The sequence below is a fragment of the Thamnophis elegans genome, chromosome 9 (genome assembly GCF_009769535.1).
Source record: "Thamnophis elegans isolate rThaEle1 chromosome 9, rThaEle1.pri, whole genome shotgun sequence".
NCBI lineage: Eukaryota > Metazoa > Chordata > Lepidosauria > Squamata > Colubridae > Thamnophis > Thamnophis elegans.
Window position 1 is genome coordinate 48,520,582 of NC_045549.1, and position 25,369 is coordinate 48,545,950.

The window sequence follows — 25,369 nt, forward strand, 5'->3', positions numbered from 1 at the left end:
TGCTCTGTGGTAACTCACTCATTCCATAAGTCTCACCCAGCCCCACCTCAAACAAAGCTCTCTTACCTTTTGGCTCTGAGGACTTTCACTATCCTCAAAAATACCATCGTCTGGTTGATCATAAACAGGGCCTCCCAGAAGTCGTATGCGTTTTTCACATTGTTTTTTTGCTACTGTTAGTTGATTAATATATCTTTTCATGTTTCTGGCCCTCAAATGATCTGCTTTCATTGCAGCAGTTTCTTTAACCTTGTTCTCTGTAGAAAAATAAATAAATTTCTAATATTAAACAGTTAATATAGAATACATTTTAATCAATATAGCAGTCATAGCTTCTTAAAATCACAGTACATAGAATTCTGAATGTCTCACAGTATGAAATCAATATTGAAAATTTTACATATTCAGTCCATCCATAAGGTATTTGCTTCATAAATGAGGTGATTTAGGTGATTTAGCATTCAATTCTATATTCTGGATTGAGTAAAACTTCCTCAGATTAGGGAAGCAATGTCAACAATCCTGGTTAATTATCAATGATAAAAATGAATTATCTCCAGCAAATAAGCCAAAAAGATTTGTAAGAGTTGTAGCTTTTAAAAAAAAATTACCTTAATAAAATCTAAATTATGTATCTAGCTAAATCTAGCTAAGATCTGGAAGACTGTACTTTTTATTAACCTCACAGCAATATATTGCACACAAAAGAATATATCCAAATGTATATAGTCAATCATTCTCTTCATACATTTTAGTGTAGCCTTTGTGCTCCCAAATAAAGCATATTTTTAAAAAAATAATAGCTAATTTCTCTATCATTTACTCTAAAAAATTCCCGCAAAACCACTTTTTAACATACCGGTGAAAGAGAATGAAAAGATAATAGGAAAAAAACCAAGAAGGCTGCCTCTACAAATAAATTATCTTGACTGTAAATGATGCTTCCATAGCAACTATTCAAAATAGCTGAGGGAAATTTCTGTATTTCGGGCCAATCTGAACCTGAATATTAAAAAAAATCAGACAAGTAGCTTTTTCACATACATAATCACACTATATCAAAGTACAGATTTTATATTTATTAGCAAATAACAACCTTGCTGCATTAAAACATGCATAAAATGATTAATCCTATCAGATGGAAATATATGTAATTTAAACATTTTAGTTTAGCTGTTGCAAACTTTGAAGATGAGAAGACATACGGGCAAAAGATAGAACTGTTCATTCAAATAATTCTTTCTATACATCAGGTTTGAGGTTACTCAATAATTCTGCTAACTCAAATGCTTAATAAAATATTTTCAGAATAATGAGAATTCAGACCTGATCCATATATTACACCAAGAAACCAAATGTAATTCTTAAGAGGGACTGGCAAGGCTGGTTAAACAGCATTAAAAATATTAATAAAGTATATCATCACATATATTGTGAAAACTCCTTTTTCAAATACTGGATTCCCTCCACCAATTCAGTGATAGTTCCCAGCAAGAATCACAACAAAAAATTGCAGACTAGCAATTATCCTCTTTCCATAGCAGTGCATGAACTAATGCAAAATACTGATTACATAATAGTCAAAATTTCATTAGTTGCTTAATATATAAACTCTCAGGTCAAAATATAACATTACTACCTACTGTAATTGGCAGCAATGGTAAAAGAATTCATAAACATAAAGAAAATTCCACTTTATACTTGCAGTGATGCACCACGGTATTCCATCATGATTGATTACAATACCCATGTCAAAATCAGTGGTTCAGATTTGAATTATCTACGAGTTCAGTCATTCCATTACATGCACACATCTTACAAGAAAAAACCCTGTATTAAAAATTATGAAAAAGTTAAATTCTCCAGGTCAACTATCCCTGAAGCAGCTGATCTTCAGCCTAACCTAAAACTGTTTCTCAATCTCAGGGCCTTTAAGATGTCTGAACTTCAACTCCCAGAATTCCCCAGCCAGCATGGAAGCTGAAATCCACACATTTGAGAATTGAGAAGCACTTTTCAGAGAACAGAAACATTGTTCAGAGATATCCAAACATTTCAGCACTAAGATCTGCAGTGATTGCACTTCCATTTTCTTCCTCATTTTATCTATTCCTTTCAGCAAATGTAAGAGATCTCATCCTCCTATTGAGTATTATTTATTTAAACTTGTATGCGGCCCATCTCACCTACAGACATTAAATTATGGAACTTTACTCCTGTCTCTGAATAAATAGCAGACTTTAAAAAGGATGTTCTTTGTTTTTTCTGCTGGATGGGTGCTTTGGATATTCAGAAGCCAGTGACTGATTCAATCAGAAAGGATCCATGGTTGAATGGATAGTTCTTTGCAAACTTCTCCAGCAAATGAAGCTTTCTAGTAACTATGATGACTAATAATTGCCACCCAGACTCATTTCAATATGAGATGGGCAGCAAATTTAATAAATAAGCCTAATAAACTGAAGATGAATGGTCAGTCTAAAAAGTATATACATTAGTTGAAAATTTGTGTTCATGAATAATGTACATCTCTAATTAGTTGTAGTGAAATTGAGGAATATATTAAACAGGGAATTGTACTCAAGCCTTGAATCAATAAATGTATTCAATTGTCATACTGTGTACTTTCTTTTATGTGATTGTGCCTGTCAGGCACAAAGATCCTGAAAGAGGGAAAATAAATTCTGTCATCCTCCTTTTCTACTATCTCTAAGACTCAATGATTTCATTTTGGACTAGCTGAGCTGGTGATAATGATCCATCAGATTTTTGTTGTAAATCAGATTCAATCTGAGTGAAAACCGAAAGATTTATACTATCTGAAGAGAAACCAGAGTATGAGAGGAAGAGTGGGAAGCAGAGGAGAGAAGAAAGATAGGAAGAGAAGGATAGGAGAGAGGGCAAGGGGGGCAAGATGAGGAGAATAAGGAGGAGTGGAAAGAGGAGAGAGGAGAAGGAGAAAGGAAGGGGAAGTAGAGTAGAAAAGGATGATGGAGGGAAGAAAGGAGGTAGGGAGGGGGCGGACAGAGGCAGAAGAAAGTGGTGTATGGCGAACAGAAGAGCCAATAATTGGTTTTTTTTTCCCGGGAGTTGATGGCAAGATGAACTGATGTAATTATTAATTAAAACAATATGATATTGGCTAGGTAATAGTATACATGTGATTATATGTTATGAAAATGGAAAATAAAAAAAGTATATTTTAAAGAAATCTGAATGAAAACCAAGGACTGTTGTATTCTGAAATGCATTCTTGGATATTTTTTTAGAATAAATCATCAGAGTGAAATTGTAAGGAGCAATGGTCTTGATATCAATTTATCCCATGCAAGTACTAATCAGCTTTGATCATCTTTCTTAGATGCTGAGCTGACACACGGTCAGCCTCTTGTTGTCACCTTTTTAAACAGGAAGGAATCTCCCTTAGTGGTGATTAAATACCACATTTCCCTAAGGCAGGGTTCAGCAACCCGTGACTCTGGAGCCGCATGTGGCTCTTTCATCCCTCTGCTGCAGCTCCCTGGCACCAGTCAGAATCACAATTTTGAGAGGAGCTTCCGGTTTGGGGGGAGAGCAGGGCACGCCAGGAGGAGACTCTATGGCAAGGGGTGGGTTTTCTGTTCAGATCCACAATTGATAGGGCTTTCAGTAAGGACAGGTAGAGGAAAAAAGATGCCACACTAGGAGGAGACTCTATGTTGGGGGAACCAGACTTCTGGTTGGCTCCAGAATTGAACGGGTGGGGGGAGGTTTCCAGTTAGAACCTTTGTGGCTCTTTGAATGTTTAAGGTTGCTGACCCCTGCCCTAAGGGTACCAGTACTGAAAGCTTAGCGGGTTTAATTTTTAATCAGAACTTGAAATTACTCTGGTTTAAAAAACCCTTAGGAGAAAACCCAGGTTAGACTTTTAAGCCAGGCCAAATGCACAATGTTAGTAAAGAACAGAGGGGATATACCAGCCTTAGGAAGCAGTCCAGACACTCAGAATAGTTCTAAATTTATTGTAAGTTTAATTAACAAAATCCTACAAGTGTGAAAGTCCCTCTCTCCCCCTATCATCTTTATAGTCCAAAAAACTACCGTATATACTCGAGTATAAGCCGAGTTTTTCAGCCCACTTTTTGGGCTGAAAAAAGCCGGCTCGGCTTATACTCGAGTCTACAACTGGATCCGGCAGTGCTGTTGCCTGTTGGAGGAGGAGGGGATTCCTTCCTGCGAGACCCCGTCCAGAAAAATGCGGGGAGCGGCATTTGTGGGAACTCCGGCCGCTGCCCACCCGTGGGGAGAGAGGGAAGAGCCCCGAGCGAGCCGCCTCGGTTTGGCAACCAAACCCATCCAGCCTTTTACCTCCCGTCCCCCCGCCCGCCCGCTCGCAGCCCCCTCCCCGGGCTGGCGCCAACTCCTCCCCGTGCCCGGCCTCCAGCCGAGGCAAGTCGGTGTCTCTTTAAGCTAGAGAGAGGAGGGGAGGGAAGGCAGGGACCAGCCGGCTGACAATGGGCCGGAGCGGCTGAGTTGGAGCAAATTCCGCGGCGGAGGCGGCGTCCCAGCTCCAGCGGCTCCGAGGCGAGCGGCTTGGCCCTTCCGCTGGGCGCTCGGAGATGAAGGCGCGCTGGCGCTGAGTTGAGCGGCGAGCTTGCCGAGCGTGCGGCTCTGGGAAGCCCCCCTTCTCCTCCCTGCTGGAAGCCGAGCGAGCCCCGCCGCCCACGGACTCCCGCGGCCGCCCCAGGGCTCCGGGAGGCAGGACCCGGAGGCAGCCCAGCCCTGCCGCCGCCCCGCGCCCTCCACCCGCTGCGCGAGAGGGGACCCCGCTTTCCCCTTGCCGGATGCGTCCCTGGCGGAGCTGAGCCATGCGGCGGAGGCTCCCGCTCTGGTTCCGGAGCTTGCTGTGCCTCTGGCCGGTCCTGGTGGGACCCGCGGCAGGTAAGAGGCGCCGTCGAGCGCCTCATACAATGATTTATGTATGAGGTTTAAGTGACTGAGACACACTCCTGGCTACGCAGCAATGTTATTTCTGACTTAGTATACTATGAAATCCCCCAAATCCTCCCCACTCCAGGGGAAGGATACTATGAAATCCCCCAAATCCTCCCCACTCCAGGGGTAGGATACTATGAAATCCCCCAAATCCTCCCCACTCCAGGGGTAGGATACTATGAAATCCCCCAAATCCTCCCCACTCCAGGGGTAGGATACTATGAAATCCCCCAAATCCTCCCCACTCCAGGGGTAGGATACTATGAAATCCCCCAAATCCTCCCCACTCCGGGGGTAGGATACTATGAAATCCCCCAAATCCTCCCCACTCCAGGGGAAGGATACTATGAAATCCCCCAAATCCTCCCCACTCCAGGGGAAGGATACTATGAAATCCACATTTCCTCCCCACTCCAGGGGAAGGATACTATGAAATCCCCCAAATCCTCCCCACTCCAGGGGTAGGATACTATGAAATCCCCCAAATCCTCCCCACTCCAGGGGAAGGATACTATGAAATCCCCCAAATCCTCCCCACTCCAGGGGAAGGATACTATGAAATCCCCCAAATCCTCCCCACTCCAGGGGTAGGATACTATGAAATCCCCCAAATCCTCCCCACTCCAGGGGTAGGATACTATGAAATCCCCCAAATCCTCCCCACTCCAGGGGTAGGATACTATGAAATCCCCCAAATCCTCCCCACTCCAGGGGAAGGATACTATGAAATCCCCCAAATCCTCCCCACTCCAGGGGAAGGATACTATGAAATCCACATTTCCTCCCCACTCCAGGGGAAGGATACTATGAAATCCCCCAAATCCTCCCCACTCCAGGGATAGGATACTATGAAAGCCACATTCCCTCCCCACTACAGGGGTAGGATACTGCAAAATCCCCAATTCCTCCCCACTCCAGGGGAAGGATACTATGAAAGCCATATTCCCTCCCCACTCCAGGGGAGGAAATAAATATTCAAAAACATTATTGGTATCTATTTTTATTTTTGAAATTTACCGGTAGCTGCTGCATTTCCCACCCTAGGCTTATACTCGAGTCAATAACTTTTCCAGCTTTTTGGGGTAAAATTAGGTGCCTCGGCTTATATTCGGGTCGGCTTATACTCGAGTATATACGGTACCTAGGTTCCCTTCTGAGATGTTTGCTATAGCCACATTCTTTGTGTGGACTAAGCTATCCTTTGTCTGACTATTGTCTAGTTTACAACTGTTCCACCTGTCTCCTAAGGTCATTCCCATCACCATTAGAAGATGCTATAAAAAGAGGAGGGGGAATACTAATCAACAGTTAACTTTTAACCATATTATGAAATCAAGTGATTACGGGTATTAACTCAGTTTTGGTTAATCATGTGCCAACAGTTTTAAAAAGGGATGACTTCATGATTATTGTTATCTCTTTGAAAAATACATGCTGGCCTTCCTTAACTTTGTTTCAAAGACATGAGGAAAATGGTGTAATTAATTACAGATCTGTGGAAAAAATGAGAAGTCTACCAGCACCTTTACCATGTAACAAATTTTATTAAAAGGCACAGGCTTTCATGAACTGCAGACTTTTAGTTTATGTCTTTTCATAAAATGTGTTATAAAAATGCCTCCACATGTGTACTGGACCCGTGTCCCTCCTGGCTGGTCGCGAACAGCAGGGAGGTGACACGGGGCTGGATCCAGGCGATAGTGACCGCGTCTCTCCGGGAAGGGTCCTTTCCCCCCCCCTTTAAAGGAGGCGGTGGTGAGACCCCTACTGAAGAGACCGTCCTTGGATCCAGCCGTTTTAAATAACTACCGTCCAGTCTCCAACCTCCCCTTTGTTGGGAAGGTTGTTGAGAAAGTGGTGGCCTCTCAGCTCCGGCGGTCCTTGGAAGAAGCCGATTATCTAGACGCCTTCCAATCTGGTTTCAGGCCTGGCTACAGCACGGAAACTGCTTTGGTCGCACTGACCGATGATCTCTGGGGAGCCAGAGACGGGGGCCAGGCCTCCGTTCTGGTGCTCCTGGACCACTCAGCGGCCTTCGATACCATCGACCATGGTATCCTTCTGCGACGGTTGCGAGAGGTGGGGGTGGGAGGCACTGTTTTTCGGTGGTTCTCCTCCTACCTCTCGGGCAGGTCTCAGTTGGTGTTGGTTGGAGGACAGAGGTCGTCCCCTAGGCCCCTTAATTATGGGGTGCCGCAGGGGTCAGTCCTGTCCCCCCTCCTGTTTAACATTTACATGAAGCCGCTGGGAGAGATCATCCGACGGCACGGAATAAAATACCACCAGTATGCGGACAATACTCAATTGTATCTGTCCGCCCCGTGCCAGCTCAGTGAAGCAATTGACGTGATGTGTCAGTGCCTGGAGGATGTGAGGGGCTGGATGGGGGTTAACAAGCTGGCTCTCAATCCTGACAAGACTGAGTGGCTCGTGTTTTTTCCTCCCACAAATTGGCAAGGTATTCCATCTCTCAGGCTGGGGGGTGAAATTATACGCCCCTCAGACAGGGTTCGCAATTTGGGGGTCCTCCTGGATCCACAGCTGACCTTAGATCACCATTTGTCGGCTGTGACCAGGGGGGCATTTGCCCAGGTTCGCCTGGTGCACCAATTGCGGCCCTACCTGAACCGGGAGGATCTTACAACAGTCACTCATGCCCTTGTGACCTCAAGACTGGACTACTGCAATGCGCTCTACATGGGGCAGCCCTTGAAGAGTGTTCGGAGACTTCAGCTGGTCGAGAATGCAGCCGCGCGAGCGATTGTGGGTGCGCCTTGGTACACCCACGTTACATCTATCCTCCGCGAGCTGCACTGGCTGCCTATTGGTCTCCGGATATGCTTCAAGGTGCTAGTCATCACTTATAAAGCCCTACATGGTATTGGACCTGGGTATTTGAGAGACCGCCTCCTGCCAATTGCCTCCCATAGACCCATTAGATCCCACAGATTAGGCCTCCTCCAAATTCCATCTGCCGGCTAATGCCGGCTGTCGACCACCCGGAGGAGGGCCTTCTCTGTTGCTGCTCCGGCCCTTTGGAACGAGCTCCCCGTGGAGATTCGGACCCTCGCCACCCTTCAGGCCTTCCGGACAGCCGTTAAGACCTGGCTGTCCCAGCAAGCCTGGGGTTGAGTTCCCCCCCTACTCGAACTTGTTGTGCTTGCTGTGTTTTAAAATTATTGTATCACTGTCCTGTTTGTCTTACTTTTCTGTATTTGTTCCCCTTCCCTTGGTTTTTGTTCAGCCGCCCTGAGTCCCTTCGGGGAATAGGGCGGCCTACAAATCGAATAAATACCAAATACCAAATACCAAAAGGAGCTACCAGACTGCTGATATGATTCTCTTCCATATCAAAAATATATAAATTGCAAAGTATTTAATGATCAAAACATCTTGACTTCAGATGTTCTAAGTTTTCCAGAGATGTTTCAACAGCAGAATATATCTCAACCTTACAAGTCTATTTTGCTAAAATCAGAACAGGCCATTTATATGTTATTGCACTTCTGATAAGATTGGAACAGCTCATTCCAAAATCAGATTAATTCTCTTTCCATTTCCCTCTGCCAGCTTAGGTTAAAACCAGTGAAATACTTAATAGGCTTGTTCTACAAATGCATGGTACAACTTTACAAAATAGGGTATATACATTGCTATAACTCTAATACATTATTGAAATCCAAAAATATATTGTTCCTGATAGAAATTATGCAAAAATGGTAAAATATGATAAAATAACTTTAAAAAAATCCGATTTAAATTTGGCAATGTTGTGTTACCTACACCCACTTGTAAGCTTCCTGTGTCCAAAGAATTGTGTGCTTTCCCACAACAGCTTAAAAGCTCATGTACATTACCTGTCCACACCAAAATGTTTAAGGGGCAGAAAGCTCTTTAATATATAAGTAACAGAGACACTAACTGGTACAACTGTATTTACTAAAACTGAAATCTCTTTAAGTAGAGTGGGAACAAACCCTTCCAAGAAAGAAATGTTCATTAATGGAGTGTTTGTTCAATTTTGAAAGAGACGACTAACCTTATGCTGAAAAGAACAGCAAACAGGGACTCCTAATGGCCCATGACCAAGTAGGTGAAAGAAGAAAGAAATACAGGTGAAACTCGAAAAATTAGAATATCGTGCAAAAGTTCATTTATTTCAACTTAAAAGGTGAAACTAATATATGAGATAGACTCAGTACACGCAAAGCAAGATAGCTCAAGCTGTTTTTTGTCATAATTGTGATGATTATGGCTTACAGCTCTTAAAAACCCTAAATCCACAATCTCAGAAAATTAGAATATTACATGCAATCAATAAAACAAGGATTGTACATAGAACAATATCAGACCTCTGAAAAGTATAAGCATGCATATGTACTCAGTACTTGGTTTGGGCACCTTTTGCAGCAATTACTGCCTCAATGCAGCATGGCGTGGAAGCCATCAGCCTGTGGCATTGCTGAGGTGTTATGGAAGACCAGGATGCTTCAATAGCAGCCTTCAGCTCTTCTGCATTGCTTGGTCTTATGTCTCTCATCTTTCTCTTGGCAACTCTCTATGGGGTTCAGTTCAGGCGAGTTTGCTGGCCAATCAAGCACAGTAATCCCACAGTCATTGAACCAGGTTTTGGTGCTTTTGGCAGTGTGGGCAGGTGCCAAGTCCTGTTGGAAAATGAAGTCAGCATCCCCATAAAGCTTACTTGGACTTGGACTTAATCTTCGTAAATGTCAACGTCCATAAGGCAGTGACCGTTGCATTGTGAAGACCAGCTTGTCATAAAGCTTGTCTGCGGAAGGAAGCATGAAGTGCTCCAAAATCTCCTGGTAGATGGCTGTGTTGACCCTGGACTTAATGAAGCACAGTGGAACAACACCAGCAGATGACATGGCTCCCCAAATCAACACAGACTGTGGAAACTTCACACTGGACTTCAAGCATCTTGCAGTGTGTGCCTCTTCATTCTTCCTCCATACTCTGGGTCCTTGGTTTCCAAATGAGATGCAAAAGTTGCTCTCATCAGAAAAGAGGACTTTGGATCACTGAGCAACAGACCAGGTCTGTTTTTCTTTAGCCCAGGTAAGATGCTTCTGATGTTGTTTGTTGTTCAGGAGCGGCTTGACAAGAGGAATACGACATTTGAGGCCCAGGATCCGTCTGTGTGTGGTGGCTCTTGATGCACTGATTCCAGCCTCAATCCACTCCTTGTGAAAGTCCCCAACACTTTTGGATGGCCTTTTCCTGACAATCCTCTCCAGGCTGCAGTCATCCCTGCTGCTTGTGCACCTTTTTCTTCCCCACTTTTCCCTTCCACATAACTTTCTATTAATGTGCTTTGATACAGCACTTTGGGAACATCCAACTTCTTTTGCAATTACCTTTTGAGGCTTTCCCTCCTTTCCCTCCTGTCAATGATGATTCAATGATGATTTTCTGCACAATTGTCAGGTCAGCAGTCTTTCCCATGATTGTGATTCCTACTGAACCAGACTGAGAGACCAAAGGCTCAGGAACCCTTTGCAGGTATTATGGCAATTAGATGATTAGAGTTGGACACTTTGAGCCTAGAATATTACACCTTTTCACAATATTCTAATTTTCTGAGATTGTGGATTTGGGGTTTTCATGAGCTATAAGCCATAATCATCACAATTATGACAAATCATGGTTTGAACTATCTTGTTTTGCATATAATGAGTATCTCATATATTAGTTTCACCTTTTAAGTTGCATTACTGGAATAAATGAACTTTTGCACAATATTCTAATTTTTCGAGTTTCACCTGTATGTCTTTGATCACATCTTTCCATGAAAGCACTTGGCAGGCTGATATGTAAGAATACCACCATTCTTTTAACGTCTTTCCATTCTTCCTCTTCTTTCTGAAAAAGCTTACAACTGCTACTTTATGTATTTCCATATATTTATGAGATAAAATGATTGATATTTCATCACATTATACTTGTTTCTGACACAATGTCAGTGCATGAGCCTATTATTCAGCTCACAGTCCTAAAACCAAAATACTCCTATCTAACTACATGTATCATAGATGATTAGTTCAGAAACACATTATACCCAATATATCTTATAATAAACTTGCTTCTCCAGTTTCACGTTTTCCACGTGGACAAAAAGCAGACTGGGCTGAATTCAATTAAAGTTAAAGCAAAGAATCTTCTAGCAATATCTAGTAATATATAATTAACACTGAACTGTGGAAATTATTCTAATCCTTTTCCTCTCCAAACCAAATATAAAATATCCTACAAATCAAGAAGCATTATTTTTAAAAATTACAAGCTCATCATTAAAATTTGTTTAAGGGGAGAAGAGGGCAAATATTATGAATTAAGACTGCCATCATACTCTATTCTGGATCCAATCAACTATGGTTAGCATTAAAAACAGGAGGGCCAATGGAAGACAGAAAGATGAAAGCTTCACAATGCAAGTTTATATCTTTTATAGGTGCACCATGTATGACACACTTATATGAAATGGACAGGGTTTACAAATAATCCAGCAATATTGCTCTTGTCATTCTGAAAAAATTCTGAAAGCTTCTGGAGGTATTGATATTTAGAGAGCTTTGACAGCCAAGTTGGTTTCAGTAAGAGATGACTACCCTGAATAACAGCATCAGCAGCTACCCTGCTACTGTCTGCTAGAATCTTCAGAATTAGGTGTCCCAACAGGCACAAAAAAGGCTAATTACAGTCAGAGACTAATTTAATAAACAAACTGTGTTATTTTTAAAGCCCCATTACTTCATCCAAATAAAGCACACGCTTCCTCTGCAAAGAAAGACGGCTACCTCTTGGTTTGTCTTTTTTTTTTAAATAGAAGAGAATATCCAGGACATATGATTTTCAATAACACCTATAATGACTTTATAGAGCTTTGCAATGGAGGGAAAATTCAATTCCCCGCCCCCCCAAGCAGATACACTCAGATTGAAAAACTACATAGGAAAACTCTGTGACATTTATGCCACATCCAGCATCTCATTCTCATCAGCCTGCAAAAGTTCAATAAAGATTGGGTATCAGCTTGTCACCAGAAGCCATTTCTGGCAGAATGTTTAGCCATGGATATAGGAAAGAAACATCAGAATCTGAAACCAGTTTGCAGGGAAGAAGATTCATAGCTTTATCTCTCTTTTTTGGGGGGGGAGTGGGGGAGGAAATATGTTAGCCAAAAATGACACTTCAGGGAAAGTGTGTAATAGCAATGCTTACCAGGAGCATGGACCAAAGAACAGTCATGGTGCTGAAGGGCAGAAGGAAAAGACGCACCTGCCTCTATCCTTATTTTAACTCTCACCAACTGGTTGCTGTAGAAACAGCAGGAACATACTGACTATGCTTACGGTACCTTTTTTCTTCTTCATCCTTTCATTTTTTGTATATTTTTCTTTCAGATTGTAAAGGAAAATATTGTGTTTGTAAGCTAGAGTCAGAGCCTTTTTGATTAATGACTGAAGTAAAAATAATCCAACTATCATTCAAACATATTTATGATATTTAAAAAAAACAATAAGGACATTGAAAAAAATATTCTGATAACTCCAACCTAGATGTAGATCCAACATTAGAGAATATATGTAGCTCAGTGCTGAACAACTGGGCTCTTACTATTATCTAAACTTGGTTGTTGCTACAGATATTTTATTACCCAGCTAGATAACATCACCATATCAACCAGTGTATCATCTCCCATGCCTGTTCTCATTATGTTATCTAGGTGGGTAATCAAACTTCTGCAGAAAATCCAACAAGCCCAGAAAATGCCAAGAACCCAGCATGACTATCTGTGGTGATCACGTATCAGATGATTATTGCTAATCATGTTTAATCAGTAGTGCCACATGAAAGGATTAGAGTCTTGCTGTTTTTCCTGGAGGATTATCATCAGCCTCAGTTATACCTTTGAGTAGCTGAAATGTTGAAAGAAGTAAGCCATCCACTTAAGACCCACTCCCACCAAGACCACTGAAATAACACCAACTCCCTGCAGACAGATACTGGATTAACCTCTATTTTACACTGCACCCAAAACAGCAGCATCATTCAACAGCAATAAAAGAAATTACCCCCCCCCCAAAAGTACTTCAGCTAGTTTTGTCAGCATAATTAGTTGTGACATATTCTAAAGCCAGTCTGATAAGTGATGTATAGCAAAGGGCCAAGGCATAGCATAACAGCATTAAAGTTATACAAGCAGTTTTAGCACAACATGAGGAATTAGGATCAGATTAGTTATTTTAAATCTATCCTGTATTTGAGTTCCAAAGATATAATCAGATCAGAGATGCCTTGAGGCAAAATGTGCCTACATTTATACTGCATCAGTGATATTTTTCTTCCATAGTTTTTTTATCTGTTGAAATAAACGATCAATAAAAATATGGAGGGAACCCCAAAATACTAATTTTGAGATTATATTACACCCAATTAGTTTTATTGCCTTGAATAAAAGACATAAATCATTTCAAATACACTACCTATCTTTGGGTTTATTATTTCATGATGTTTTAGTAAAAAATTCACATAAATATATTTATGTCAAATAAATATCATAAATTCTTTGCTGTTGCAGAAATTAAAAAGTCTGAGATAGGCATTATTTTAATTACGTAGCCTTCATTGTTCTTACAATAATCGTGATCCACTTAACAGGGTCTTAACTAATTGTTTAAAACAGTGGTTCTCAACCTTCCCAATTCCGCGACCCTTTAATACAGTTCCTCATGTTGTGGTGACATACAATTGTTGTCTCAGTTCCTAAGACCATCGAAAATATGTGTTTTCCGATGGTCTTAGGCGATCCCTGTGAAAGGGACGTTTGACCCCACAGGTTGAGAACCACTGGCTTAAAACAATCTTAAGAAATCGCAATCACATCAATAAAACATTTAGAATGATTAATACCTACAGAAGCACACTTAATTTTAAAAATGTAGGCACTGAAATAATTAAAAATTCATTAGACACATAGCATCATATAGTATATACAAAATACTTTTTTTACTTTATTAAAGCTTTATTTTGAAAATGCCTGTGGTACCTTAAGAAAAGCTGGTTTTGAACAGCTTCATACAACACTCTAAAATCATTAAATTCTGAATAAAATAAAGCAATCAAATAAAAGCAGCAGTCTGAAAAAATGTTCAACTGCAAAATGTTTAAAAATCAGTGACTGAAAGAGGAAAATAAAACACGTTTGCCTGGTGCTCACAAAGACAAATTTGGCCTACTCTAATCCTTCTGAGAATGTTCCAGAGCATAGATAAATCACACATAATTTCAAATATCAACTACAGTTAGCACCTCAGGGCAGTGCAACTGTTATAAAAGCATGCCAGTTGCCAAGAGCCTAAATTTTGACAACGTGGCCATAAGTGTGAAAAATGGTCATAAGTCAGTAACATTGAACAGTCACTAAACAAAAGGTTGTGAGTAAAGGATTACTGATGAATGAACAGAATACTTTATTGGCCAAGTGTGACTGGACACAAGGACTTTTTCACAAATCATAAAAGTATGATTGGACACAATTTATTACAGATAATAAATTACAAAGATCTGACTTAAAAGGGGGGGGGTCTTCTGTGTCCAGATCAAACTTTAAACCACCAGAATGAAGCTACCTTCTTGGCTTTGTTGTTGGTCAAAAATAGGTCATTATTGGCACATGGTTCTGGTAGTAGCCAACACACCAGCAAACAGGCTGGGCTCTATCTTCCTCCACATTCATACAGCATGTTGTATCCACTAAGAGCCTCCAGTTGAGCACATTGATTTTACACTTAGGCATTCCAACCCTCAACCTATTTAGGGTTCTCCAAGTAGTATAAGGGAAGTTGGATTCTTCAACCATATCTCCCTTAACGTTATTCATTGCTCAATGCTTCCCTTCTTTCATCTTTTAATTTGATTTTATCTTGCATACCAGCTAGAATGTTTGTTCTCGCCATAAAGCTTTTCCTAGGTCGTAGTCTAATTGAACTGGTGATTCCACACAATAAATCAATACTTTTAAAACCCTCACTGGTTTGAAATGTCATCTTCACACAATATGTTTTGTTATTTTGAGGGAAAGAATCCAGAACCCTTAGACTTATTTTTTAAAATAGTTGTTTGATTCCTATAGAATTGGATACCTTGTGAAAGTCATACTGTCATATAGAATTTTATAACTACAAATGGTCAATTGCTGTCACTTCTGCACAAATGATCATAAGCACAATTTAGCAATAGGTTTAAATGTATCCTGAAGAAACAACTTACCTTTTTGGCGTTTCATCTGGGGGATGTTGCTGATAGTGGTTGCTTGAACTATTTCCACCATAATCTGATACCTGAATACAAAAAGAAGAAAAGGTCAAGTTTCTTCCGTAAACCTACTACATCTTCCAGAGATGAAATGAAAACTAGGGCTTTTCAGGCCACTTTATGCTTCTGATATTGAGCTGATGCCTCTAATAAAGCCTCTAATGAAGCCTCAAATAAAATGGGTTCATCTTGAAAGTGCTCCCAGGCTTCACTTTTTAAAAAAGATTTCTTTGCAGTCTTCTTACTCTTGCAAATGATTTCATAAGTCACTCATAAATATTTTCAATTCTACCACCACAAAAATGCATCTGGACTGACAGCTCACCATCTGTCTTTGTTTCTTCTGAGTTAGTTTGCTCAGAAAAACTACTAAGCTCTCACCTGTTAATGAGCAAAGGCTGATTTTTACAGAATAAACTGTAAAACATAAAGATAGATAGATAGATAGACAGATAGACAGATAGACAGATAGACAGATAGACAGATAGACAGATAGACAGATAGACAGATAGACAGATAGACAGATAGATAGATAGATAGATAGATAGATAGATAGATAGATAGATAGATAGAGATAGATAGATAGAAATAGAAATATATAAATCTATATAGATATATACACAGTATAGAAAAAGGACCCAGAAAAAGTATGGGGTTCTAGTACCTTGAGAATAGTTTAGAAATTCTGTCAAATTCAGGATTCTGGTTGGGAAAAATAGAACAGCTGAAATAGGATAGATAATGAAAACTGCCAGTATACAATAAAATTAAATCCCACAACCAGAATTCTAGTAAAATTTAAAAATCTATCAAAGCCCTACAAACATTTGTCAGTATATTTTAAATATCAATAGAAACAGTGCATAATGCCAGTTTTCATGTTGTTAAACAATATAACCACAGCTACTGTTAGTTTATATGAAACAGCTGGCTAGTGTGCATGTGTACAACTATAAATAAAAATAAAATCTGTTCTGGAGTTTATCTTCAGAGATGAGAACTGCCAAAGTTATATTGCTCTTTCCCACAACTGCCATGTGCTTCAAAAAAGTATTCTGGCAAGTTTATTACTGGAAAAGAGAGAAAGGAAGTAAAGATGGTAAACCTGCAACAATCCAGATGTTGCCAAGTTATATACACCAGCAGTTCCAAGCCAAATGATCAATGCTCTTCCTCGTTTCAAGGCTGAGTTTTCCCAAGATAACACTTTATATTGAAAACAAATTGTATTCAAAGAGCAGCTGAACTACCTGATCAAAGACACACCGTTCAGTTTATGAATTAAATGAAAATTGTTGAAATGGCAACTTTAATACACTATATGAGATAAATGTTGAAGTTCTGAAAATTAGAATTGAAAGTTGAAAGGGACCTGATCTTAGGTATAAAAGATTTTTGGTGTTCAGGTAAACCCCACATTCTCTTTAGTTATAGCAGAAACTACAACATTATCTTCTGTGGCTCAAAAGAGTAACAGGAATGTTCAGCAAGATAAAAATTCTTGGGTCTTGCTGTTCTGTGGTCAGGAAAGCAGAATAAGTTGTTTCAAATTCTTGGATGCAGAGATGCAAATCTTATATAGGGAAGGTACCCAGGCCTGGCTATGATAACATTAGGACCATAAATACTGAAATATTTGACTAGGACACATTTAATCCACCTCCATTAAAGCAACAGAAGTGGGGAGGAGGAGTTGTTATATTTCCTGGGAACAAACATTAAGATACCTTAATCGTTTGAGAAACTCAACATCTGAGTTACAGTTAATAAGCTTGATGAACTCTTCGTAAGAAGGAGCATATGTATAAGCTCTCTTGTGATGCTCAATCAGCTGTTCTCTGTATTCCATCTGGGCAAGCAACATGTGGTTGATGTAGTTTGGATCACTCAATAGCTCTACCATTGGTTTCAGTACTAAAATTAATAAAAACAAAACAAGAGGTAAATATGCATTAGGTAGAATCAATTCTTTTAATAAGAAAATATTTAAAACATTCAAGTCAATTCTATTCAATACTCAGAAACTGCCAGTATTCCATGATGATTGTTCATAGAAGTTAGAACTGGACTATAGCCTTTATTGAAACAGAAAAAAAGAGTTCACAACACTTTTAAAAATTGTGATCACAGATTGTGATTTGAAAATCAATTTACTATAATATTGCTAATATCTTCTTGTAAACATCACCCTACAACATTGGAAAACTGGTGCTATTAGCTTTAAATCAGTTGATTGATCAATTAAAGTGTTCGAAGAAAAAATGGCTAAGAACGAATTTCAAATTAGCTAGGCAACCAATTAATGTCATCCAGCATTTAACTACCATATTTTTCAGAATATAAGACACACCTTTTTCCCTCAAAAAAGAGGCTGAAAATCTGGGTGCGTCTTATACACTGAATACAGCATTTTTTTGCCTCTCCAAACCCTGCCCCTTTCACCGAAATGGCTGTGCATAGCCTCTGGGAAGTTTTCGGAGTGCTCCTGGGGGCTGGGGAAGGCAGAAATAAGCGAAAAATGGGCCAATGTTTGCTCAATTCCCCTCCCCCCTGCAGACCCCAGGAGCACTCTACAAGCCTCCTAAAGGTTATTCATGCCCTTTTTTTTGACAAAAAATGGGCCCGTTTTCATGAAAAACAGGTGGTTTTTGGGAGGTCTGCAGAATGCAAAAACTTTTTTTTTATTTGCCTCTTCAAAATCTTGGTGCGTCTTATACTCCAAAAAATATGGTGATTGCTCAATTTGTACACTAACTTAAACAAGTTAAATAAAGGTATAGCAATTTGGATTGAGACTATCAAATAAACTCTTTTCCATTGATATTTATCTCACACCTTTTGCTGCAAGTATCTCTGCCAGGACTATACGCAAGCTTAAAGACTGAGCATCCTTTGAGGGCAGAAGACAATAGACCAGAGTCTGAGAGCATGCTTGCAGGAATCTTGCCTCTTCTTCAGAATTCCTCAAACAAGGATGCAGTAAAAATGGCCGTGGTTGTTCTTCCAATCTGTAAATGAGATAATAACACTGCAATCAGAGTTCAATCATAATTATTTAGAACTACCAAGTCAGAGAAAAACATGTGAAAAACATTCCTTCTGTTGAATTGTGCATAATAAATTTTACAATGGCATATGGAATAATTGTTCGCTTCTCCACTACAATTCTTTGCCTTTTGCTTATTCTAAGAAAGAGAGGAAGAGATTTCTAAACTAGTTATAATCATAACCAGGAAAACACAAAATCTTGTGTTGTTTCAGAATAATTACTATTTCTTATAAAATCCAAATCTGGGGTAACTGAGGTAAGGCTACTCTTTATTTTAAAAAGCCAATTTTAAAATGTGGCTCAGTGAAATAGCTTATTTTAAAAAGCACAATTAACATAACTTCAGAAGTATCATTATATTGTTTTTAATCCAAAAGAAAAGGTGAAGTTTCCAATTTCTTTGTACTACAGTATATTAATTTACTGCAATTCAGTAATGTCAGTGGTATTTATTACATTTATTCAAAACTTTTGCTTATGTGGATTTAATTATAGTTAGACATTTACCATTAAACCTTTATCTTAAATTATTCAGTAACTTAAAACATTTCTACATTCAAAACCTGACTTGATTGTGATACACTAGTTTTTTTTAAAAAATGTCTATTAGTTAAACAAGTACTACAGTCCTGTAAATAATTTTATCTTACTATCTGTGGCTGGTAAGCATTACAGTATTTCTAGAAATATTTGCTTTGTTTTAATTTTAGGCATTCCATGGTTAGTAAATTACAGATATATAGTATCTGCTTATGAGCCCCAGCTTCATCTTTCAAATACATTTCCAAAAGAGAGGTATGCAATGAAGAAAAAATACAGGAATATTTTTCTTGTCTATGAATTTGCTGGGTCAACAACTGTTCCAACAAAATCATATGCTTTGTCATCCCTTAAATATGGTCAAAGGGAACAAAGGGAAAGAAAGAGGAGGGCAATTTCTCTATGAATCTCTCACATAACCAGCATTCTCCATTATCACAAAGATAAAAGAAAGAAAAGGATAGATAAGAGGTTAAGAGTGGCATCACCAATAGAAATGGACTATGCTGCCTTCCAACCGCTTGGATAAGATTAAGAGATCTTTTCACATTAGCTAATTATACCTCCCAAATCCCAAGTATAAGCAGAAAAGAATCACAGAGAAGATCCACCTACAGAACCAGTAAACATTCAAGTTATTTTCAAATAAAATTATCATAAAGTTGTCAGTGGGTTTAGTTCTATTTTTTTACAAGAGAAATAACAATAATGTTTACCACAAGTCTTTCCTATCATGCAAAAAAGATCAAAGTATTGAGATGTTCAATCCTGATACACTGAAAAAGTTTAAAGATTTGCAAATCATGTAAACAATTAGAATATATAAAGAATTGATTTAAGTTGAACAGTTCAATCTTTTAAAAACTCTCACCTTTGCTGTGATTAAAAATAAAACATAATAAGGTGGCACTATATTTAAAAACAAAATGAAGCACAGTTGAGTAGGGCAGACTAACTATTCTACTTTGATGGGGGGGAAATCAGATTACGGTAAACAGAAAAACAGTTCAGAATTTAGATCCTCAATTTCTGTAGAAGATAGTTTCATATAGTCAACAAATTACATTCTCATTTAAATTTTGATTTATATACTATTGTATATAATTGTGAATGTGTGTGTTATGTCTATATTTTATATATTTAGTAATCTGCAAATCCTGAAAAAGTAACATTCCATCAATCTTGGAAGTGCTAACATAGTTTCATATTGTTGTTGTTGTTGTTGTTTGCATGAGTCAGATGTTTAGACTGGATTGGTCATTTTTGTCCATTTATCAAGTCCCTCCCAATGACCTGGGATATATAGATTTTGTTTGATGGTATTAAAAAGTATCATTCCAGGATGTAAGCAAGCTGTTCCAAGCTTCTGATAGTATACAAGTAGAGATCCAGATGTTTGGGATTGTACTCAAGCTGCCTATTACCATTGATGCTATCTTTGCTTTCTTTTGCCATAGTTATTCTACCTATACTTGAAGTTCTTAATATTTTGTGATTTTCTCCAGTTCTTTCTCTTTTATTCTGCTATGTCCACTATCCAGACTTTTTTGTCTTTCTTACTGACAATTGTTAAGTATAGGGTGTTATGTGGCAGGTATGTTTGTATTCTGAAACCCCAGGGCACTTTAGCTTCTTCGTTTTCTATTATTTTGTCTATTTTATGGTCTTATCAGTTCTAGCTTGTAGGCAAATGTGAGTTGAGAGGAAGTTTTGGGAAGAGTGATTCTTTCAAGGCTGAATATCACAGAGTGATTGCAGTATGGTATTTACAAGAAGTACCCAGATTATTTAAGTTCTTCCTTTAGATTTTAAGCAAGCTTTCAGGAATTTACTAAATTTCTGGTCATTTGATAAAATGACAATAAATATTCTAATTGAAGAAGGCACTGCATATTATTTTATTTCTTTTCTCAAAAACAGAAATAACATATATTTCTTATGAGAAAACCACAATTATTTTTTCAGTAGTTTCAAATACACTTTATTATATTTTAATATACAATTTATTAAGTAACATTTCTATTTTTATGGACATAATAGATGGGTGTAATTTCAGTTTTTTTTAATAAAAAGCCATCAATGTGCAGAATAACCTGTAATATCATTGTGAGATCTATTTAGCAAACACCCAGATCACCAACCAGAAAAATATTTCCAATATAAGTCTACATGCAAATGACAACTATACAAATATATATTGGATTGGCTTGTGTTAAAAAGTAACTGAAAACTTTTCTACAGTGTTAAGTATGGAAAGACAAAACAGTAAAGTATTTCACAAATCTGACTCATCTTCACTATGCGTTATTTTCAAAAAACAAATACTGAGTGTCTCTGGGAAACAAGATGTATACTTGTAATACAGAAAAACAAATCAAATTACATTGATTTGTTACTATAGAAATCAAAGACGATGTACTTCTTTTTCACATGACTGTATATTAATAACTGGTCCAGGAAAACAAAGTGTTTTTTCAAGGGAATGTGCTTATTTAAGCCTTTTATCTGTTTAATTCCATCCTTAAACCAAGATGTCTCTTTGAAGTTATCCTGATACTTCTTTACCATGATAGTTCACTTGTGATATTAACAGACATGACTTGAAACTGAGAGACAGTTTCCACAGCAATAAATCTATAATTTTCTTTGGCTTTTCTATTAGGACACAGAACTTCATTGCCTTATCTGCATATCTCCGATACCTAAGTTTTAAAAATTGCAAAATTAGAAGATGCTTGATTAGGCATTTATGGATAGATTTAACTTGGCTAACAATTGTAAAGAATGTGCAGTAAAACAAATGCTCAGTTGTTAAGTTTGCTAAGAACGGTAGCCTAGGGAAGAAGAACAATTTCCTATCTATATTTAGAAGGTTTTGACAGGCATTAAGATTGATATTTATAGATAAAAATCCTCACGTTTCCCACACCTGCTCTATGCATTAAAATGAGTGTACTGGAAAAGCTATTAAAGAAAGACAAAGGGTAGAATATAAACACTACTTCAACCATCTTTTCAATCTAATTCCCAGGTGGATTTGAATTCTCTGCACTTTTTTTAAACTGTAAGAATATCAGTGGCAATTAAGCAACTTGCATATGATTTCTCAGAAGACCTAAGGATGTTCAAATCAGGTAAGTTGTACTGAAGATGTAACTAGAATAAACTCTTACCTTTAATTACTACCAATGCCAGAAAAAATGGGAATGGATTGTGGCATAATCATACTTTAGCTTTCTGGAAACAAAACAGCATTATGCACATCTTTTTAGTAGAAGTCAGTGTTAAGATTTAATGTAGGAATTATTCTACAACTGATATTTTAATTACGGAGGAAAGCTGACTTCATCAGAAGAAAGTAATCTGTTTACTCGTATCGCCTTAGTAGGATTTTAGGCAGAGAAGGTTAGATAAACAATCTCTACAATGCATGAATAGAACACAAAATGCAGTTTTAGAACAGTCTCAATTAACTTTTTTTTACTTAGAACAAATGAATCATGGTTTTGGCTATGATACTTGCAGAGAAGGTAATACTAGCCAGGCTTTTTTTTAATCGGATAAACTCAATAATGCAAGATTATCAAAATGTCTAAAAGCATATATCACCACATTAGTTAACACCACTTTCTTTCACAATGGTCTTACTTTTCTGCCTGAACCACCTTACTAAATAGATTATAGCAAAATAAACCCTGCTGCCAATTTTGCTATTATTTCAGGACTAAATCATTTTGTATTCTGCTCTGATAATTTCTCTACATATTCTTGAACAGTATGCTTTTTAATCCAATTCATTGGCTTTATTTGTTTTTTACTTCGTACATTTCCTGGAAAACCTTTCATCAAAATATAAATACAACAAATTTAAAACAACTATCCATTGAGTTTCAAGGTCACTGAAAGACTTGAACCTAATTTTCATATTCCAACTATTATTAAACCATACTAACTTAAGACAGCTACTCAATTATTAATTATTATTATTAAATAGACATTAGGAGGAGGAGGAAGGGGGAGACAGGGATGGAGTGAAGAGGAGGAGACAACTAAGCTCTTTCGTCTAGATTCTGAGCACAGACCCAAATCTCAGCAAGTCATTTTGGTAAAAAATGCAAATGTTGAGGTACAGTGATAGGAGCATGGATGGGGTCCACAGGACCATCTGAAAAGGCTGCCAACTTTCTTTTTTAACAACCACAGAACTCAGGAAGAAATTGCTCCACACCATTCTGCCCTGATCAGACTCCATCTGCAGGACTATGTCCAATTTGGGTTCCACAATTCCAAAAGGATAGTGATAAATTGCAGCAAATTCAGAGGATAGCTACTATGATGAAGGGAAACTAAACATTTTGAGGAATAGTTTAAAAAGCTGTGTATGTTTAGCCTACAAAAAAATTATGCAGGAGACTCATAATAGGAAAATATCTGTAAGTATTATATCCAAAATGAAGTACCCTTATACTGTATGGCCCCAAAGGGTATAACCAGAATCAATGGCTTAAAACTACAAGGAAGAAAGTTCAAGGATGCCATCAGAAGGAACTTGATTATATTAAATGTATAATTTAATACATAGATAAAATAAGAACTGTCAATTAGTAGAATGTAATCATCTTACTACATCCATACAAATATATCTCAGGTTGGGATAATTGCATATTTTACTATACAGTCTCTTGTCACATAAGATGCAAACAACATGGAAACTCAGTTTTCCATAAACTGCTTTAATGAAAAAGTAGACTGGGTTCCTGGATAGGAAAGAGCCAATATCAGGCACCTTTTTGTAGTAGTAATCCTTTCAACTTCTCCAACCAACCATTGCTGCAATGCTCAGCAAAATCAAAAAGGACATCTAACATTACAACAGAAGATGTCATTGCAGGAGTTCATATATAAATGACCCTGGGAACGATATCTGAAGATTTTAATCTCTTTGCAAGAATAGAAGGAATGAGTCAGGCAATCATGTCTGAAACTACCTTGATGCAAACTTCCTCACCGGTGGAATTGGAATTGGAATTTATTCAATTTGTAGGCCGCCCTATTCCCAGAGAGGACTCAGGGTGGCTGAACAAAGCCAAGGGAGGGGAAATTACAAAAAGTAAGACAAAACAATAGGACAATACAAACAATTTAAAAGCACAACAGACACAGAAAATTCGAATAGGGGGGGGGGGGACTCAGCCCTAGGCTTGCTGGGACAGCCAGGTCTTCACGGCCGTCCAGAAGGCCTGAAGGGTGGCGAGGGTCCGAATCTCCACGGGGAGCTTGTTCCAAAGGACAGGAGCAGCCACAGAGAAGGCCCTCCTCCGAGTGGTCGCCAGCCGACATTGGCCGGCAGATGGAATACGGAGGAGGCCTAATCTGTGGGATCGAATGGGTCTGTGGGAGGTAATCGGCAGAAGGCGGTCTCTCAAGTACCCAGGTCCAATACCATGTAGGCCTTTATAAGTAATAACTAGCACCCTGAAGCGTATCCGGAGACCAATAGGTAGCCAGTGCAGCTCACGGAAGATAGGTGTAACGTGGGTGTACCAAGGTGCACCCACGATCGCTCGCGCGGCTGCATTCTGGACCAGTTGGAGTCTCCAAAAACTCTTCAAGGGCTGCCCCATGTAGAGCGGTGTCATATAAGTGTATTGGATTTCAAATCTTATAACCCTAATTAACATGATTATTGGTTAAAAATATAAGCATTAATTGCAAAAGTTAATATTGGTTAAGCTAATTTGACCAGCTTTAACAAAGAACAAAAACTAAGTTATCAAACAGAAGAAAATAATAAAATACAGATATATCTTCTTGAAATTTATAAAATTCTATAAACAAGCCCAATCACATCTCTGGCCTTAGTGAAATCCAGGATTTGAATCCTGGTAATAGAAAATTAGATATTTTATACAAGATCATCTCAGCGCATCATCCCGAGCAGATGTTTACAACAGACTGTAAGGAGAATGCATCTCTCTGGGATGCTGCTGTGCTTGAGCAGACCAATCGTAACTGAGCAGCACAATACTGAGACAAAATGCCCAATAGTTTGGACATGGCTTGCAGCACCCTTGCCAAGAAGACAGGTCACCACCAATGCTTCCAGGAGTGCTATCTCATAGTTGCTTTTGTCAACACACTTCAGACATAAGCAGAAAAAAAATAACCATTACTAAAAGCACAATATAGAAAATACGTGTTCGTGGGATGTGTTATTACCTGGCATTGGCTGCTTTAAGATCGCAGAAATGGTTGAGCACAGCTTTCACTACATCATTGCAAATGACTTTAACTACATCAATGTGACGGAGTCTGTGCCGCAGCTGCTTGGCAGCTTCCCAGAAGTCTTCAGACAGAAGATGATACAGCTGTCCTTCATCTCTGCTGAGGTTTCCATACCAAGACAAAATATAATCTCGATAGATGTAGTCAAACACTGCAAGAAAGAAAGAAAATATCAGGATGAAT

General features: G+C 38.6%; 1 protein-coding gene across 2 annotated transcripts in view; it reads right to left on the reverse strand.

Annotated features, from left to right (window-relative positions):
- Nucleotides 1-25,369, reverse strand: part of SNX25 (sorting nexin 25) — a 59,359-nt gene that overhangs the window by 25,510 nt on the left and 8,480 nt on the right. For both annotated transcript variants that reach the window (XM_032224094.1, XM_032224092.1), the window contains exons 3-7: nt 25,121-25,337; nt 18,148-18,320; nt 17,040-17,226; nt 15,268-15,338; nt 67-257 (exon numbers count right to left, since the gene is read on the reverse strand). In XM_032224094.1, the coding sequence (XP_032079985.1) occupies nt 67-257; nt 15,268-15,338; nt 17,040-17,226; nt 18,148-18,320; nt 25,121-25,337 (839 nt within the window). The remainder of the gene's footprint in view (nt 1-66; nt 258-15,267; nt 15,339-17,039; nt 17,227-18,147; nt 18,321-25,120; nt 25,338-25,369) is intronic.